The sequence below is a fragment of the Trematomus bernacchii genome, unplaced genomic scaffold (genome assembly GCF_902827165.1).
Source record: "Trematomus bernacchii unplaced genomic scaffold, fTreBer1.1, whole genome shotgun sequence".
Lineage (NCBI taxonomy): Eukaryota > Metazoa > Chordata > Actinopteri > Perciformes > Nototheniidae > Trematomus > Trematomus bernacchii.
Genome location: NW_022987593.1, coordinates 6,831,303 through 6,851,198, shown reverse-complemented (window position 1 = coordinate 6,851,198; position 19,896 = coordinate 6,831,303). Strand labels below are relative to the sequence as shown.

Genomic DNA, 19,896 nt, shown 5'->3' with positions numbered 1-19,896 from the left:
AGATGAAGTGCATTAAAACTAAATGATTTGCATATGGCCGGTTAGATGAAACTAGAAGTTTTGCAATATATAATCAGAACATTATGGAGCAGCTCCGTGCATTTCCCTTCACAGCAGTGTTATACTGATGCAATGAGACACGCTCCCTCTGGTGTAACTCCCTCTGTCTTTTTGTGTAGTTTGCCTAATTATCAAACAAAGGCTTTTGATTAAAATGTTCCAAAGAGAGATGCGTGGTGATGAATAGTGTTCATGCACGCAGTTACACACTTAGCAGTTTGATGAGGTACTGCTGGGACATTTCATTTTAATACTTAATAGGCTCCCATCCATAAAATGTTGAAAAAAGCCTTAAAGGTATTTCATTTAATCAGGGATTTGAAGCACTATACCTTCACAAATAAAGCTCATGTGATAGTAGGCACTGGTTCGTTACACAGCACATGATGGGCATCAACATAGGCAAGGTTTCTTGTCATCCCATTTAATAAGTTCTGATCGTGTGTATAGCACGGACAGCTGCACACACTGCGAGAAAAACAAAAACACATTACTTTGGTAATTGAAACGATAGCACCAAATGGGTTGTGCTAGCCCTGGACGGTTTTTAGTGAAGCACTTAGCAGATGGCTCCAAATGACTGTGACATTTGTTCTGCCCTTCTACAGTATTTTGCCGCTTGAAGCGCAAAATGCTCACGTCTCTGACAACACTCAAGGCAGCCCTTGAGCCCATTTTTCTGGGACAAGATGAAAATGGTGTTTGTTTAGGTCAGCCTGTGGCCCCCTGCTTTTGATTAAACTCCTCAAACTGTGCACCCAAATGTTTGTGGACACACCGGAGTGTAAAATCATGTCACTAATTACAAAAGCATAAGCAAGCCACCAGTAACGCTTGATGTCATGACTTAAATGATCGTCTCTTTAATTATTCAGGTTCGTGACACAGTCTTTTATACTGAGTTCTTCTGGGGTTTAAAAAAGCCCCCGGCCTTTAGCTGAGCGCAATAAGTCTTAATGTTTATTAGCAGTGTAAAATCGTTGTTTGCAAGTTTGACAAAGAGCAGAGTCGGTGCAGCTGCTGCTATCAGAGTGAAGAGGTGCAGCTAATTAAAAATAATTAGCTCTGGTGGGTTGTTCGTGCTGCAGCCATACAAGCTACTGTTATCATGATCACAGGCTCACATAAACTTTATTTCAGTTAGGGAAATGTTTTTAGCTCACCCTAACACAAACATAAATCATGTTTACTTAATACCCCAACCCTTGCTAGTGACTCTCCAGGGGCAACAGCGGGTCTACTGTTATTTTTCAAAGAACAAGACACTTATTTTCCTAAGTGATCTGTAAATTGCATCACCATGTGCATAGGAATTGACTAAATACAAATAATCAGAAAACCTAGAAACCAAACATTTTTGCTGCATTCTCTCTAAAGTAGGGATGAAAATACACAACATAGAATTTGGTCTTTTATTGTCCTGCTAGAGATTATGATTTACAAGACTCAGAGATTTGTAGTTTCAGTTCTTTCTACGGTGCACTACTGTGGGGGATTTGACAAAACATTTAGTTTTAACGAAAAATAATGTGTAATATAAAATAGCCCCTGCCATTAAACCTTAGAAGGAGTTGCCTTTAAGTTTGGCTGCTAGTTAAGTTTCTGAGAAGAAGTGGAATGAAAGCATAATAAAGTTATAAAGCTTGCTTCCCCCTTTTCATCTGTGCTTTGATTTAAGTTAGACTTTGGAAGTATAACTTTCTTACACGGCGGTTTTGATCTCCTAAGTTTTACATAACGTTCAATGCGTTCAAATCGTTACTGTATCTGTCTTAAGAAGACGAATGGGCCATAGAAGACATGTAATGGTATCTTCAATATTTGCTTCTTTGTTTGTACGTACTTCTTGTTCTAAAGTTTTTATCCTTTCTCCTCAGATCACAGTCAGTGACCACGGCGTTCCTGCCAGATCCACCACTGTCCGCGTCATCGTCCGAGTCCTGGACGAGAATGACAATAGGCCGATGTTTTTGGAAAAGATCTATAAGATCAAGCTCCCGGAGCGAGAGAGGCCGGAGAAAGAGAGAGCCATGAAGAGAGACCCGGTGTATCGGGTCATTGCATCAGACCGGGATGAGGGACCGAACTCCGAGATCTCTTACAGCATCGAGGAGGGAGACGAAAGCGGAAAGTTCTTCATCGAACCCAAGACCGGCACGGTTTCCTCCAAGAAGTTCTCTTCTGCTGGAGAATACGACATTCTTACAGTGAGTTTCCAATCCAATGGCTTCACCCTGTCTTTAGCCTGATGAAAGAATGATGAGCCTGAAGTAGTTTGCTTTATTACGCTGGTCATATTACTGTGTGGTGCATTCATCATCAAGAGCTTAAATAGCAGAATTAACCCGTAGTTCAGGCATCACAGTAGACTGTGATAACTGCCTAGTTGATACTGATATAGACCTAGATTTGATGTCCCAACACATGCACAATTGTGTATCCGGCTGCAAGAAGACACTGCTCACCATAGTTTACAGTAATTTAAGTCCACACAAAAGGTTGAATCACAAAAGACTAACACACAAAAGGTGTTTTGTTATTCAAAAAGGCATGGTTATCTCGCCGTGCTGACAGCTCAGAGTACAGAGAAGCTTTTACGAATGAAACCCATTCTGGGGAGAACATTTATATGAATTATATGCCACTTTTTGTGCATCAAATCAGTGGTTGAACTAACGGTATCTAATGCACTTTGCAAAACATTTTGAATCTAGATCCACCAGAGACATAAACGGACATGTTCATTTTCCACGAGAAAATTGCATGACTCTTTACTCTCTATAACATCTTCAATTCTCCGCCATTCCCTCAGATTAAAGCCGTCGACAATGGACGTCCTCAGAAATCGTCCACTTGTCGTCTGCATATCGAGTGGATTCCTAAACCACAATTGCCCGCCGATGCAGCTCCCCTGGTTTTCGAGGAGTCCCCCTTCACATTCTCCGTAATGGAAAGCGACCCCGTGGCCCACATGGTGGGGGTGGTGGCCACAGAGTCCTCTGATGTCCCGGTGTGGTTCGAAATCACAGGTACTTCCTCCCTAACATTCACCTCTGTCGTATGTAGAATGGAGAACAACTCTTTTTAGGACTAACATAGTGTTTGTGTGTAGGAAGTCTGGGAAATTGATGGTATGTTTTTTATCTTTATCATAGATATAACAGTCCAAAGAAGTGTTTATTTTTTGTAATAACAGTATATAGTATTGTCACAGAGCTACCGACAATTAGAGAGCTTGCCAAATTTGTATTTGATTTGGTTTGTTGTTCTCTATACTATCAAATGACGTAGATAAATACAGGTATGATGTGGGAAAAAGCTAAACTAATCTAGGTTTAATGGCAGTTAGTTTAGGTTATTAGTTAACCTGATAATTACCAGTTGTAATTATTTGGAATTTGTCAGCTATCTTCAAAACCTTGAACCGTTTTTCTCAATTTCACTGTTCCTGTGGTACTGCATGTTGCTTTTGTATAGCTTATAATATATAACATAATTGAATCATGAGTTAATAGCTCACAAACTAAAAATATTGATATGTGTCCTAGCTGACTTGTGTGAGCCAATGCAGCATTTTTCTTAACAATTTGAATTGGCAACTCTGTTTTGAAGTGTTAAAACTGAATTTGTTCTCTCTTGAATGTGCGTTGTCTTTAAACTGCAGCTCTGATAGGCACTTTATGCACGAGAAGACTTACTGAAAATGGACTGCTTTCACAAAATGCTTGCCTCTTCCTTCCTCCCAGCCTGTCCTCCCTCTAATCAATGTCTGACTGACACGTCTCTTTTCTTCTCTTCTCTCTTTCTTTGCTCTGCTTACCTCTTTTTTCTGGAATGTTCTGTTTGGTTGGATTTTTTTTGCAAGACGGCATAGAGGACACTGAGATGTTTTACATCCTACAGATGGCTTGTGACCACAACTGTACAGCAGAAGGTAGCTGCTGGGATCTCCTAACACTCTGTGCTGTATTAACAGTTCATCCCACACTGTGTGTTGGTGCTTCATGTTGGCTGTGGTTGAATTGTGTTGTGCTTCTGGATTGATGTTGTGCCACATTTTCCCGCTAAACCCATGACCTGATTAGGAGTCTCAAGAGATAAAGGAAAAACCTCTTACCCTTACATTGTGTGAATTACAGCTCCATTTCGTATCATCTGTTGTGGTTGAACCTTGAGAGTTCAGCATCTGTTCATCCACTGTATAAAAGGACATTGTGTATTATACATTCATCCCATGTGTGTGCCCATCATTCATATGTTGATGTTAAACGCATGAACAAGCTATTATGTGAATACATTTGAGATAAACAACACATTTGTACCACTAGTAAATTATATCAACAACAGGTTATCTGTTCATTATCTTAGACATCAGCACAGATCCAAATTGATGTTTGTATGCACATCTCAGCACCCCCGTTTCGTGTTTGGGTAACCTTGCTAAAGGCACACAACTAAGCGAGGATTTGTCTCTAATCTTTTGTTCTTTCTTTGTTTGCACAAAAAAAAATAATTCCACAGGTGGTAATTATGACAGCCGCTTTGACGTTGGCAAGGCCAGTGGAACCTTGATTGTTGCACGGCCCTTGGACACTGAGCCGAAATCAAATTACAACTTGACGGTGGAAGCCACGGATGGGACACGAACTGTCAGCACCCAGGTAATTGAAACCCTAATGAAACGTTTGGAAGCTGATGAGGCAGTTGTCATGGCTCTGTTTTTCTCTTGTGACAAATAGCAAAAGGAAAGAGACGAGTAACGAGTGAAAAATTGGCCAAACTGTCCTGTTTGTGCTGATATGTTTATGTTGTGATGCTATCATTGCTCTCATCTAGCCCAGGAAATGACAGTTAATAGATTTACTTTCATACATGACCTGACTTCTAACTGTATGATGTGACCTATTGAAAAAAAAGGACGGATAACACAAAAATATTGGCTAGGATACAGAAAGACTTTGCTTTTTTAATCTTCTAATTTTGTCTGATGTTGACACCTGTTCGGCCGAAAACCCACCGATTCGACATGTTGAATGTTGCAGTCGGCCAAAGGCTGTCGGCAAAAGAAATCACTCTGATTGGCTGTTCAGCTTAGCGAATCAGTGCACGAGAAGCGAAACGGAAGTGAGGGACCCCAAACGAACTATTAAGAAGGCAAATCTGAGATTTCATTTAACTCCAGCTCTCGACACAGGTTCGGGAAAGCCCCATGAGCTTCTTCTCGCTGTAGAGTGAAAATGGAACGCACACGCTATTTGTTGTTTGTTTATATCACGCAGTCTGTTCTTCTTCTCTCGGTTATCACGCAGTCTGTCTTCCGGTTGTTGCCTCTTTTGAATGACGAATACACACTACCGCCGCCTGCTGGTAAGGACAGTTATTGCCACTCACGCATGCGCAGTTCGTAACGTGCTTCTTGGCCGTCGGCTGAAGTCTTTGCGGTGTGTTCCAGTGCGACACATGGCCAAGACGCAGGAGACGTGAGGCGACGCAACAGTCGGGGGTCCGTCTGTGTCAGTTCTTTGGTGTCAGCTTGGTGTGTCCGGGCCTTAGCATTGAACAGACTCCCAACACCTTCTAGGTGCTAAAGTAGGCAGATATCTTACCTTCTGAAATAGCCTGGCTAGCTGTTTCAACTTGTATCTTGTCTTCATGCTTAGCTAACCCACACATCTCCTGGCTGTAGAATCATAGTTACTGTACATCTCATCTTACTTATCTAATAAAGCAAATAAGTTGATGTCCTTAAGTCAAGCCTCGACTTGACTTAAAGGTTCTCATTTTAACATTTGGAGCAGAGAGTTTGCCTCTACACAGCTCTCAAGATGGCTACTGCTAAGTCGGACGGCTAACAGCTAACATGCTTACAGCACAAAAGGCGACTCTGCGATTGCTAACAGTTACCTTACACCCTTAACACGCACGCACTCGGCTACACAAACAAAACACTCAGAAGCTCAGATTACAACACAAAGAGGGACCACGACTCTGTTCACGTAGACATTACTCCACCAGTTTCACAAAGAAAATCATATTAGTACCTTTTAAATTAAATGATCCTTTATGTGTTTTTAGAAAGAAAACACATTCTGAAACAGACCTCATGAAGACTCTCCTGTTAAACAAACCATGATATGGTTCAAGGTTCAAGGCTTGTTATTTGGCATACGTACATAGCTACAGTCAGGGGTGGACTGGGACTACAAATCAGCCCGGGACTATCGACCGGCCCACCTCGGTGCTGCAAGTAAATACCGCTAGTAAATTGTCGACGGGGGGGGTGCTAGTGACTTATCCGACCGGCCCACATCGTCCCGAACGTCCCGATGGCCAGTGGCTACAGTGTAGTTATGTCGATTAAAATCTTGCGTCACAGGCTCCTCCAACAGTGCAACACAATAAAACAGAAAGACTGTTGCAAGTAAATACAAAAAAAATTGTGAAATAGTGCAATAAGAGTCTATTTAACTATTTTACTATTTTTTTTGTAATAAGGTAGTCAGTGTTCCTCCTCCTCTGTTCCCTACCATCTCAGTTGAGCATTGAACTTCAGGAATCTTCCATTGTCTCATTCCTGACGCAGAGCTGCTGTGATGATGGTGCCGTCTAGCCAGAGGTTTTTTTATACATTCTTGAGCCCCCTCTACTCCACCCTCTGCTGTGTCTAGAGGAGCAGATTGCCACGGTCTTTTCCGAATGGACTCTAAATAACAAAATATATTAGACTCATTCATACACAAGCACTCTCAGGCTGTAGTCTAGACACTGCAAAATCAAATGAAAAGATGCTTTCTCGCTGAATTATTATTTTCTGTGAACTATGTGAACCGCTTTGATGGAAGATGAAACTAAAACTTCTCAAAAACTTCCAAAGCAGTTGCATACTTGTATTTTAATATATGAATATGCTAATTTAATCCTTCTTGCATAAATCTGGCTCCCCAGCTGATACCGAAGCTGAGCTGCAACGATAAAAAGCTTTTAAGCATGCAAGTTGTCTCTGGTTTTTGTTCCGATCGTCATGCCTTGTCCATGAGATTTTGAGGATTTTTATATGGTAGTTTGGGTCATATGGGATGGTGGCATTCAAAATGTTTTGTCCTTTGTCCTCAAAGGGGGCTTCAGAGAACTGTAGCTGGAAAAGAATCTATTTGTTGTCACTCCGTATGAATAAAGCCTTTCATCATCTGGCTGCTGTGCTCCACTGAGCCACTGGCATTTCGCAGCTCATCCGAGGAAGCGGCACGTATTTGAGTTTAGTGCAGAACCTTAAAAACAGCCTCAGAGTACCTGTTTTATCAGCCGTGATTTTGTCACCACATAAAGCACTTTCTTAAAAGCCCTGGCAACAGACACTTATTCAAAAGCCTCTCAGCAATACTGCATGCAGTGACATTTTAAGTCAAATTAATCACATTCAAAGGTTAACCTATTCAGAAGGTCTCATTCTCAGTGGAGCATGATTCTCTGTGGGACTGACTTTACAAGCAACCCTTTCACATCTCAGGAAATGATTTAATTCAGTATTCAGATAAAAATACGCTATTGTTTATTACATTTCAAACCACACCCTTTTTCTGTTTTGTTTTGTTCACACAAAGTTAATGAAATAGTATCCAATACAAAGGTAATGCCATTCACCTTGATTTCGTTTGTGTAAACAATGTATTGATACATTACCAAAGCTTGAGCACAAGTCTTATTGTGGAGTTGAAACATATTAGAAAACTTGGTGACTTTGGCAGCCTATCCTAAATTGGATTTCATAATCATACGATCATAATCTATTTTCAAAATGTACAGCATATCTTACTTTACATATCATACTTTACAGACTACCTCAAAATAATCATAATTTGTATCTTTAAAAACCATCGCAGCTCAATTGAAGAACCATTTGCAAACAAGAAATAGGTCCAATAATAAGCTCTTGTACAGTATATTGAAGAATGCTAGTTGCAAAGAACGGTGCTGTGTTTTGCACTTGCTTGCATATTTCGAATGTGCGTATTTTCGTATGTATTTTAGAGGTTTGTCCGATAGGTTCTCTAGTAGATGAGTGTGTAGTGTAGACCCAGCTGACCACTAAGGGTCAGCTGTTTTCCATAGAGGGAACGGATTTACTGAATTTGTATGCTCCATAAACCACACTTGTTATGTGATTTGGGCCTGTTGCCTGGGACATGCTGAGAGCCAAATAGGTGACTGGAAAAGGCATACAGCATTATCAGAGACTGTAGCAATCCCCAAATATGGTAGGTTAGTAAAAAATCCCTTTTAGCTGAAATGTATCGTTTGTTGTAATTTCTACAAATTAGCTGGTAAAACCCCTATCCTGTCTGCATTCCTTTTTTTTGGAAATCTGAATTAGATACAAATGTGTCTTTAATGCAGGATCATAATTCCTGCATATTTGATATATCACATACAGTACTTGTCAGATGACTTGCACATATTTGTGGGAGAGCCCAAAGGATTCAGCATACTGAGTGCCTCTTGTTTCAGGAAATACATCTGAGTGTTTTGGCTACTAACTTGTTTATCCGATAACATTGTTCAGCATTGACAGTATTTGCTCTGTCAGCAGGATTTTTTTTAACAGAAACCGAAAAATGTAGCTCTTGCTGGGAAGTTAATGTTTTTCCTAACAGTGAGAAACCAATAGTGCAATATGTAGTTTTTAAGTTAGATTTACTTTCAAGGCAGGCAAGTTTTACAACGATCATGGTTACTTCTTGATTGATCATAATAAGTATTAATCATGAAATGTATTCATCTATGGATCAATATATGAAAGGCAAATGTTTTCTATTGAGTCCAAAAAAACGATCATTCCATTAGGAAATAATATGCAAAGTATAGTTGTTTGTTGTTGAATATGAACTGGTTTTCTTTGGTGGCAGCATTTTTCTTAACTTTAAAGTCATACAGAATGTCACTGCAAATGAGATCTACCCTATCACACACACGCAGCGCACCTCGTGAAAGCTGGAAAGTTAGACTTATCTGTTCCTCAAATCAAAGTCATGTGGAGGCTGTGCTGCCAGACAGGCTGGCCTATTTTCTCTCTCCTTGGAATGTTTTTTTTTCCCTTTCCCCTTTTTGTTCTCTCTCTCTCTCCTTTTTGCTCTCTTTGTCTTTCTTTAGGATTTTTTCCCTCTTGAGTTTTAAAAAAAGCTCCACATTCATTGGCCAGGCATGATGATGATTATTCTGTTTGGGTATAATAAAAAACGAACGAGCACTGGACCTCTGTGGGTAGTGGGCTGTGTTAATCCTGTTTTGGGAACATGTTAAAGTGCTCGCTGCCAGTCCCCTGCCTTTGCCCAGAACCTGCTACCTGGCAGGGGGGCTTCCTCTCCGACGCATGGCACAGGACGACAATGAGCCCAATGAAAGCCCCCCCTGCGTCCTATTGTGGATACACAAAACACAAAAGGTGTTTCATCATTCGGAAGGCTTTTTTGTCATCTCTTAATCACTCCTTTGTTTTTTAAAGCTTTTAAAATGACAGTGACAAAGAGTCAAATAAATCAGAACATTTGAAATAGTGTTAAGCCTAACCTGCATGGAACTCCAGCGGTGATATCACTATGAAGCTCGTAGTGTGTGGGAGGTCTATGGGAAACAGTGTGCTGTACTGTTATGTGCTTTCCATTCGAACATTGTAGTTCTATGAAGGCGTCTGTGAAGGATCAGCTGATTTCAACAAGGGGTGCTGCATTCTAGCTCGGGCACCTCATAGCCAGGAGCTGCGCCAACAAGGCAGGCTCGGCAGGCAGCCCAGCCTCCCTTCCCCCTTCACCAGCTATATGACATCCTCCCATGGCCATGCAGAAGTACCTCAAGCTGTTCTGCTCACAATCTGTTCCTGGTCTCCTGTTTCTCATGTTATCTCCGTCCACATTACAAAGACTCTCTTTGTGTCTCACTCAAAGGTTCACCTTATCCACTCATACTTATAAGACTTCTTGCCCTCAGTATCAAAGCTGACTATTGTATCTGGGACTTTTTCCTCCCTGAACTTTTGTTGCATTTTATTTAAAGCCACATTTTCTTGGTGTATGTCTTTCATACACCTACTTCCTATGTTTTTTTTAATTCGTTTTTGCTTTCCTCTGGTTTTCACTGTCACTTCTCTTTCATACTCCCATCTCACCCTCATAGCACTTTTTTCTTTAGTATCTCCATCTGTTACGTTTGAGTCTCAGTCTCAATCTTGTTCCTCTCCAGCACTCCCAGAGCAAGCCATATACAAAGACTGCAGACTTTTCCTCTTCACCAGCATTTCTGCTGCAGTCAGACTGTATCATGGTGCTTTGTAATATTTGAGGGCAAAGTTCCTTTGAAGTGTTGTCGAGCCTCCTTGCGAAAGGGAAGGCGAGTTTGTGTACAAATTGAGACTGAATAGCCTTTTGTGTGCTTTCTAAACCATCTGAAATAGTACATTGTGGATATATGTGGATACTACTGACCAGGTTCCATTCCTTTCTGCTTCTTGACGCACTATCAGCTCTTGCCACCTTCCTCACTATTCACAACGTGTTATCTGATACTGGCCAGATTGAGACACATTGGACAGCGTCTTTGTGTGGATGTATGTTAGGAGTGCACAATTTATGAGCCTGTGTATCTGTGTGTGGGCGCATGTATGTGTATCTGTGTGTGTAAAAGGTGGAAGTGAGACATTGCAGATCTGGAACTATATGATGCCTGGCATGACATGAGAAAACATGCTTGGAATGAGATAGCTTGTCAGCACTCTGTGGGTGCAACATACACTAGAGGCCCAATTTCATTCCCCTTTTCAGGGTTAATTCCTTGTTAGAAAATATTTTTCACGCATCCTGATTAGCAGTGTGACATGGGCTGCTCATGACTCGTGGAAAACAGCCAGTTCACAGCAGCGAAAGACAGCGTGCAGCCCAGCGCTCCCCCTGCAAGATGACATCTGTGAGCTTCAGCAGCATTGCCAACATCCCAGCACACAGCAGATTGTAAATGTTATCAGTGCTGTCAGGTTGGGTCTATATTTGTCTCTGATATAGGCTCATAGCGATCAACAAACAGCATTATGACGGAATCAACAGTGTTGACCACAGATCTGACAAATCCTGGTCAGCTAGTGAGTTGACAATTGGTCAGAGCTTTTGTGACTAAAGTCCTCTTCACTGTTCCTGCACCAGCTCGCCTTTTCCGCTTTCCTTACGGGACATCACCCCCTGGTGTTTGGTATGCAGGTGTCTAATCTGGGCTGATCCCTTTGTTCCCCATGTTTGGCAACGGTAGAAGCCCCTCTCTGGTCTGGGAAGCAGAGATGGCATTCCAGCAGCTCTCCATAATCCTCTGTCGGAAGTCCAGTAGACGAGTGGCTGGTGTTGATAAAACATGCTCCCAGTGGAATTTTACAGTTTGGGGATGTTAGATTCTTTGTTTTGAGTGGGGCAAAAAACACAGCCAGTGCACTTTTGCTGTCCAAAGCAAGAAGAATATGTGTATAGATTTGTTTATGAATTTCAATCCGAACAGTTGCAAAAACATAAGGATAATATTAAATCTGCAAATCAGTAACACCAAAACAATCCTAAAATGTATATTACTATATTTTAGACATATTATGTATTGTTGTTATCCCTGGATATGACTCCTATCCGTCAACAGTTTACAGTCATAGCTTTGTGGGCTTTCACTGAAGTAGTCTCACTTTAAAACCTGCTCTGAAATGTAGCTCACAGTTCATTAGGATGCACTGTGGGTTTTCATCATTGATTTCTTGTTTTCACTGTTGGTAGCATCAAGTGGCCATTCAGTTAAAATATTGCTTTTGCCATCATCGATCTGGTCTGTATATACAGAAACGCTGCGTATAACTGAAGGTGGGGAAGAACCTGTGTTGGTATAGAGTAGTGTACACATACAATACAGATAATCATAAACCAGTTTCTGACTATTTAGAGTTTATTGAATATTTATTGTTTGTTAATCATTATTCTGTGAAAAACCAGCTCGGTAATTTAACGCTCACACTAGATTTTTGGAGTGTGTTAATTATGTTTTTGCAAATGTAACCTTAACCCTTACAACATCCTAACCCAGGATGAGGGCCCGTGCTTTAGAACTACATTCTAAACAAATGTTCAAAAGTAAAGATTTAAAGTGGACCTATCATGCTATATTTGAATAATATAGTGTAGGACCATATCTATATAAGGCATATTTATACTTTTTTTTTTTCAAAATACCAAACAGATCATGCATTTTAGCCATGCCTCATTTTGCTCAATTTTACATTTTTTAGCTCTGTTTTTGCAAGGGCAGATTCTGTGAGAACAGCACCATCTACTGGCCTGGCATATGTACTACAGCGTATCCAGCGCTTTCGAACGGCAATGGCCGTGGCTGTCTCCTCCTGATTGGTGGAGTTGGCCCAATAGCCGTAGCGCCACTGTCCTGACGTCAGGACAGTGTTCAAATCTGGATCAGTTTTTATCAGATCCGTTGCAGCCCCTTTTTTAGAGATTTGGGTATGGAGGAAAATAGAGAGGGTTGTGTTTTCTGACACTTGGTGAGTTCCCTGGAACACCGGGGACACATATTCATGTATAAAAGACGTACAAAAGTGCATTTTGCATGATAGGTCCCCTTTAACTTTGCATTTGTCTTTTGACTGTCTCAAAGATCCAGTTATTCTTTGAAAAACTCCATCTTACATACACAAAGACACAATTAGAAATGGTGCAGATAATAGCTTCACAATTTAAAATGATTTATATTTATATTCTCTACAATGTATTTGTCTCCTATAGGTGCTGATCCGTATCATTGACACCAACAACCACCGACCACAGTTCTCTGAGAAGGTGTATGAGGTGAATGTCCCTGAAGACAAACCAGCCGGGACTGAGGTCCTGCAGGTCAGCGCTGTGGACAGAGACGAGAAGAACAAGCTAACCTTCACACTCCTCAGCAGCACCGACCCCTTCAGCCTGAGGAAGTTCCGACTAGACCCAGGAACGGGCACCCTCTTCACTACTGAGGAGCTGGATCATGAGACAATGCATCGTCACATTCTCACCGTCATGGTATGAGCCTCTGACAAGTTATAAATATCTTGTTAAATTATTAATTATTTTGCTACTTATGGTTTAATGGAGTTGTTTGAATTGTTTGCTTTGTTGAAAAAGAAACATCCATGAAATCTAGATAAGCTTGTTTATTTTTATGCTTATTTAAAAAATATGAATGTTTTGCTCTTTTATTATTGTGCTTTTGAAGAATCCCTCGAGGGCTCTAGCATCCTTTTCCATCAGTTTTTTTTCTTTCTTTTCTTCCTCCCTCATCCTAATGTTCTGTATATCCCTTTCTAAATGTCTTGTATTTAGGTTCGAGACCAGGACATCCCAGTAAAGAGGAACCTTGTGCGTGTTATTGTCAATGTGGATGACACCAATGACAATGCACCCTGGTTTATAGGCACACCTTACACTGGCCGTGTGTTTGAATCTGCAGCCGTAGGTTCGGCTGTGCTCCAGGTCACGGCTCTTGACAAAGACAAGGGCTATAACGCAGAGATTATCTACAGCATTGAATCAGGTGAATACACACAAAGTTGCTCTGCCACTTGGTTAAGCCACAATTTCCCTTGTGTTTTTCTTCTCATAGCAGAAAGCTTTCATTGTAAATGAATGCAAATGAAATCAGCTCATCAAAAATGTATGAGTCATCTTGAGTCCTGCTGCCCACTGGATCTTGATCATGAATGGAATACTTTACAAAGAGTAGGAGAATATTGAAGCCTTTGTCAGGACGATCTCCAAATACGTTGGAGATTGGTAGATCCCCCCCCCCCCCTCTGAATTTCCCACGATGGTGTTCTCCTACAATACACTGTTGTATGAGAACAAGAAACATGTGGGAAATAGCTTTTTATATGAATACATACACAAATTTGACATAGCTTAGATGACTTCATGTAATATAATTGTAGCTTGCTTTGTTTTGAGTTAAACTGACAGCTTAGGATGATTGGCTTGGAAAGGACGTTAGCCTTTCTGACACTTCAGATACTTATCAACGTAATGTTTTTGATACAACACAAATCATTTACCATATATGTGTTGCATTAAATGCCAGGCCCAAAAAAAAATGACTTCAAGTGCAGCATCATCTTATATATTCTCTTTCTTACAGGAAATGTTGCAAACTCATTTGCCATCGACCCTGTTCTTGGGACAATCAAGGTGTCCAAAGAGCTTGATCGCAACAGCAATAACCAGTTTGAACTCACCGTTAAGGCATCTGATAATGGAAACCTTTCACTGTCAACCACCACCACTGTTAACATTGCAGTAACAGTTTCTGATAATGCAGCCCCAAGATTCACCGAAAAAGAGTTCTCTGCAGAAGTTAGTGAATCAGTCAATCCAGGAAGTTTTGTGAGCTTGGTAACAGCCGACAGCCAGTCCTCTGTTTTCTATCAACTAAAAGGTGGCAACATCAACAACGCATTTGATATAAACCCTAACTCAGGAGTGATTGTGACCCAGAAAGCTTTAGATTATGAGACCACTTCCCAATACAAGCTCATCATACAGGGTACCAACATGGCAGGACTTTCCAGCAACGCAACTCTTCTGATTCACCTCAAGGATGAAAATGACAATGCTCCAATCTTTGTCCAGAAGGAATTCAAAGGATTAATTAGCGAGTCTGCCCCCATCAACAGTGTTGTCCTGACCCATGAAAACACGCCTTTTGTGATTAGGGCTTCTGATGCTGATTGCGACCGGAATGCCATGCTCATCTACCAAATTGTCGAACCTTTCGCACACAACTATTTTGCCATTGACTCAAGCACCGGAGCTGTCCGAATCACAACACCTTTGGATTATGAACAGAGGAGTGTCTTCCAGTTCACAGTCCAGGTCCATGATCTAGGAATGCCACGCCTGTTTGCAGAGACAGCAGCCAACGTAACCATTGAAGTAATTGACATAAATGACTGTCCACCAGTTTTCAGCCAAGAACTGTACGAGACAACTGTCAAAGTGCCAACCTACAAAGGGGTGGAAGTCATTAAAGTCAACGCCACAGACTCAGACTCTAAACTTATTTTCTCCATCTCAGAGGGAAATATTGGTGATAAATTTAAGATAGATCCAATCACAGGCATCATTTCTATTCAGAATGTGACACAACTCAGGAGCAGATATGAATTAAAAGTTAGGGTTTCCGATGGTAGGTTTGCTGCTGTGGCTACAGTTAAGATAAATGTGAAGGAAAACAAGGAGAGTAAACTGAAGTTCACAAGGGAGTCCTTCAAAGCCTACATCCAAGAAAACTCTTCTCAGAAGAAAACACTAGCAGCCATCGCTGTTGTTGGGAACCAGTTGAACGAGCCCTTGTTTTACAAGATTTTGAACCCTGACAGCAGATTTGAAATCAGCCGCACATCTGGGGTACTCTCAACCACTGGGATTCCATTTGATCGCGAGGCACAGGACACATTTGAAATAGTTGTTGAGGTCACCAAAGAGGACACATCTGAAGATGGGGCTCACGTTCTAGTAACTGTGACAGTGGAAGATGTAAATGACAACAAACCTATGTTTGTGAACCGACCCTATCACGCCCTGGTCCAGATGGACGCAGAGGAAGGCCAGGTCATCCGACAAGTCACAGCAGTAGACAAAGACATGGGCCCGAATGCAGTTATCCATTATTACCTGAAGGAACACCAAGAGCACTTTCAAATTACCCCATCTGGGGAAATCTCCCTCAAAAAGAAATTTGAGAAGGATTTGCTCGACACAGACTTTGTCGTTGTTGTTATGGCAAAGGATAATGGAGAGGTACCACTCTCAACAGAAGTAGAAGTGCCTATAACAGTGGTGAACAAAGCAATGCCTGTGTTTGAGAAGCCTTTTTACAGCATTGAAATACCTGAAAACATTCAATTACACACACCTGTGCTTCACGTACAGGCCAATGATTCTGAAGGCCCTCGTATTGTGTACACCATTTCTGAAGGGGATCCTTTCAAACAGTTCTCCATTGATTTCAACACAGGTGTAATTCATGTGATTCAGCCACTGGACTTTGAAACACATCCCGCCTATAAGTTAAATGTTCGTGCTACAGATTCTCTGACTGGAGCGCACTCTGAAGTGTTTGTTGATATCATACTGGAAGATGTAAATGACAACGCCCCTGTGTTCCTGTTGAAGTCTTACTATGCCAATATTTCAGAGGCCTCTGTCATTGGAACATCTATATTGCAAGTTGATGCCAAAGATTATGATACTGGAAGTAACCAAGAAGTATTCTTTCAACTAGTTGAAGAAAAGAGGAGGACTTCAGATGACTTCATCATTGACCGTGACACAGGAATAATCTCCACAGCTCAAGTTCTCGATCATGAGGAGATCCAGCAGCACAAGTTGAGAGTCCGCGTTGTGGACGGCGGAGTTCCAGCCCTTTCTAGTGATGTTATTGTAACAATAGATGTTACTGACCTTAATGACAATGCTCCAATATTTACACAGCACACTTATAACACTTCTATAAGTGAATTGGCCCCACGTGGACATTTTATCACCCAAGTCCAGGCATCTGATGTTGATAGCTCCGACTTAGATAAGTTGGAGTTCTCCATATTATCCGGAAATGATGATCAGAACTTTTCCATCGACAAACACACCGGCGCCATTTTCATTTCCAACCACCGTAGGCCACATATGCAGCCTCTCTACAACCTCAATGTATCAGTATCAGACGGTGTATTCAGAAACTCAGCCCTGGTCTTAGTAACAGTTACTGGAGCCAACCTTCACAACCCCACTTTCTCTCAGCTGGACTATTTGGTAGAGCTTGTTGAAAACTCACCTATTGGTACCTTGGTAGCAGAAGCAAAGGCAACAGATGACGACGAAGGCATATATGGGCGAATAACATACCAGATTGTCAATGACTTTGCAAAAGACAAGTTCTCTATCAATGAAAACGGAGAGATTTTCACTCTTGAGAGCCTTGATCGTGAGAATACCGTCGAAAAGGTCATTCCTATTTCTCTCACAGCTAAGGATGGGGGTGGGAAAGTGGGCTTTTCTGTAGTCAATGTCATTCTCACAGATGTCAATGACAATGCCCCACAATTCAGGGCAGCTGACTACAAAGCCACTATTGCATCAGATGCCCCAAGGGGAACTTCTGTGGTTAAAATTGCTGCTTCAGACATGGATGAGGGAAGCAATGCTGACGTTGAGTATTCAATTGAAGCAGATGTTGAAAGCGTTGAGGAGAACTTTGAAATCCACCCAACTTCTGGAGTCATCATAACCAAAGAGAGTCTCATTGGACTTGAAAATGAGCTCTATGCATTCTTTGTGAGGGCAAAGGACACTGGAAATCCATCCAAAGAATCTGTTGTGCAGGTTTACATCAGGATTGTAGCACCAGAGACACAAATTCCTAAATTTTCGGAAGCACAATACCGATACACAATTGCCGAAGACCTTCCCATCGGTACAGAGATCGATGTTATTCAGGCAGAAAGTAAGCAACCAGTCATTTACAGCCTTGTGAAGGGTAACACTCCCGAGAGCAATGAAGATGAGGTATTTGTTGTAGACAGAGACAGTGGGGCTTTGAAGCTTCAGAAAAGCCTAGACCATGAGACCACCAAATGGTACCAACTCACTTTGCTTTCCCAAACCCATCACGAGAACTATGAGATTGTGTCGTCTGTAAATGTTAACATCCAGGTGAAAGACCTTAATGACAACACACCTGTCTTTGAGGCATATCCTTACGAGGCTGTCATTGTGGAAAACCTTCCAAGTGGAGCTCAAGTGATCCAACTCAAAGCCACTGACCAAGACTCTGGAACCAACGGCCATGTTGTCTACAGCCTGGACTCAAAGCAGAACTCGCAGGAGATCTCCGAGCTGTTTGCTGTAAATAGTGAAACTGGATGGGTAACCACCTTAAAAGAGCTAGACCGTGAAAAGATGAACAAATACATAATTGCCGTCCTAGCTACAGACCAAGGCGACAAAGTCCAACACTTTAATGGCACCAAAGTGGAGGTTACAGTCGCTGATGTGAACGACAACCCACCACGCTTCACGGCAGAGATCTACAAAGGAACAGTCAGTGAAGATGACCCTCCTCCCAGTGGAGTGATCGCCATCCTCAGCACCACAGACGATGATTCTGAGGACATCAATAAACACGTCAACTACTTCATTACAGGTGAGAGATTATTAGGTTGTGCTTTTTTGTAAGCCCAGAGTTTACTCCCTACTCCTTTGTGTAACAGTTTTCATTAACAGAGCTAAGGGTGGATTATCCATTTATGCCTCTTAATATGATGATAATATCTCATCTTTGAAACATTACACCGTACTATTATCTGTTAGGAGTCCGATTAATCGTTTAATCTGCCGAAGCTCAAGGCAAATATTAAGGGTCATCATAATACAGAAATGTATAATTATCTAAATAATGCTTTGAAATCGAATGGGGAACAATTCTTCCTCGGGTGCTAATTAGCAAGTGTGAATAACTATGCCAAGTCTGGGTATATCAAGAGGAATCACAATGAGGCATTCGTTTGTGTACAGTTTTCTTTGTTTGCTTGTTTATAAAACAGATTTGATTTAGAAATAAGGATTTACTGTTTTAATGATATACTCCAAAGATGATTCCAGTAAAAATTGTGGAATGTAGTTTTAAATTCAGGACAGAGCCTTTTGTTAGTGTCTTTATAATGGCTCTGGCTGCTTTCCTGCCTCTGAGTTGTTGATGATTCTGAAGTGGTATATGTCTTTTTAACACCAAACAGGAGGGGACCCACTTGGCCAATTTGCTATCGAACACATTCAGAATGAATGGAAGGTCTCTGTCAGGAAGTCCTTGGACCGTGAAGAGAAGGACAATTATCTCCTCAACATTACTGCCAGTGATGGCATCTTTACCGCCAAAGCCGTTGTAGAGGTCAAGGTGCTGGATGCTAATGACAACAGTCCTGTTTGCGAAAAGGTAAATTACACAGTTTTCTGGACTGTTAAAATGCAGCATTTCTTTGCGTTTGATGTGCCCTTGTCTTCCTAGTTCTCACTTATATTTCTCTATCCATCCCTCAGTCACTATACAGTGAGAGTGTCAGAGAGGACTCCCCTGCTGGCAGGCTCATCTTGCAGGTCTCTGCTACAGATGCTGACATCCGCTCAAACGCCCAAATCTCCTATGATCTGCAAGGAGTTGGATCTGAATTGTTTAACATTGATTCTGATACAGGTGTGTATATGTGTGCTTACAAGAATAGATGCAAATGATTATATTTATGAATAAGAGTATTGATTTAGTGATGTTTTTAGATCACTTTTAAATAGTATTCTTTCTAGGATTACCACTTTCATCCTTTTTCTCTGAAGCCTTTTTTGTCCACAATCATTGAGTTAGAAGGCTTTCCAGCTGTGTTGCAGGTTGTTTTTGAAATATTAGGATGCAATATGTGAGGCACTCTTGTTAAAGTCTCTCATTAAAACACTCATGGCCCTCTGCTTCAAGCCACAAAATCAAAAAGGCAGCTCTGCGCAACAGCAGTCTCATATTCTACAGTCTTAAGATTTGAGAATTGCGATCCCTCTGAAAAAAGTTTGTGTATCTAGTGAATCATTATTAGCTATAGTGGAGGCAAGTGTGTTTTCTTTGTGCCCAGTTGTTTTACTTATTTATTTTTGAATCAGCCAGGAACATTTCCTTGCAAGGTAGCTGAAAGACCCTTAGTGGCACTAGAATACAAAATTGTGCACTTAAATTGAATTTATGACT

General features: G+C 41.3%; 1 protein-coding gene across 5 annotated transcripts in view; it reads left to right on the top strand.

The window, feature by feature from the left end:
- The window catches only part of fat1a (FAT atypical cadherin 1a), a 72,483-nt gene that overhangs the window by 32,615 nt on the left and 19,972 nt on the right, over nt 1-19,896 (top strand). For all 5 annotated transcript variants that reach the window (XM_034129227.1, XM_034129228.1, XM_034129226.1 and 2 more), the window contains exons 5-12: nt 1,938-2,267; nt 2,873-3,089; nt 4,582-4,721; nt 12,867-13,142; nt 13,443-13,653; nt 14,251-18,312; nt 18,905-19,101; nt 19,206-19,359. In XM_034129227.1, coding sequence (XP_033985118.1) covers nt 1,938-2,267; nt 2,873-3,089; nt 4,582-4,721; nt 12,867-13,142; nt 13,443-13,653; nt 14,251-18,312; nt 18,905-19,101; nt 19,206-19,359 — 5,587 coding nt within the window. The remainder of the gene's footprint in view (nt 1-1,937; nt 2,268-2,872; nt 3,090-4,581; nt 4,722-12,866; nt 13,143-13,442; nt 13,654-14,250; nt 18,313-18,904; nt 19,102-19,205; nt 19,360-19,896) is intronic.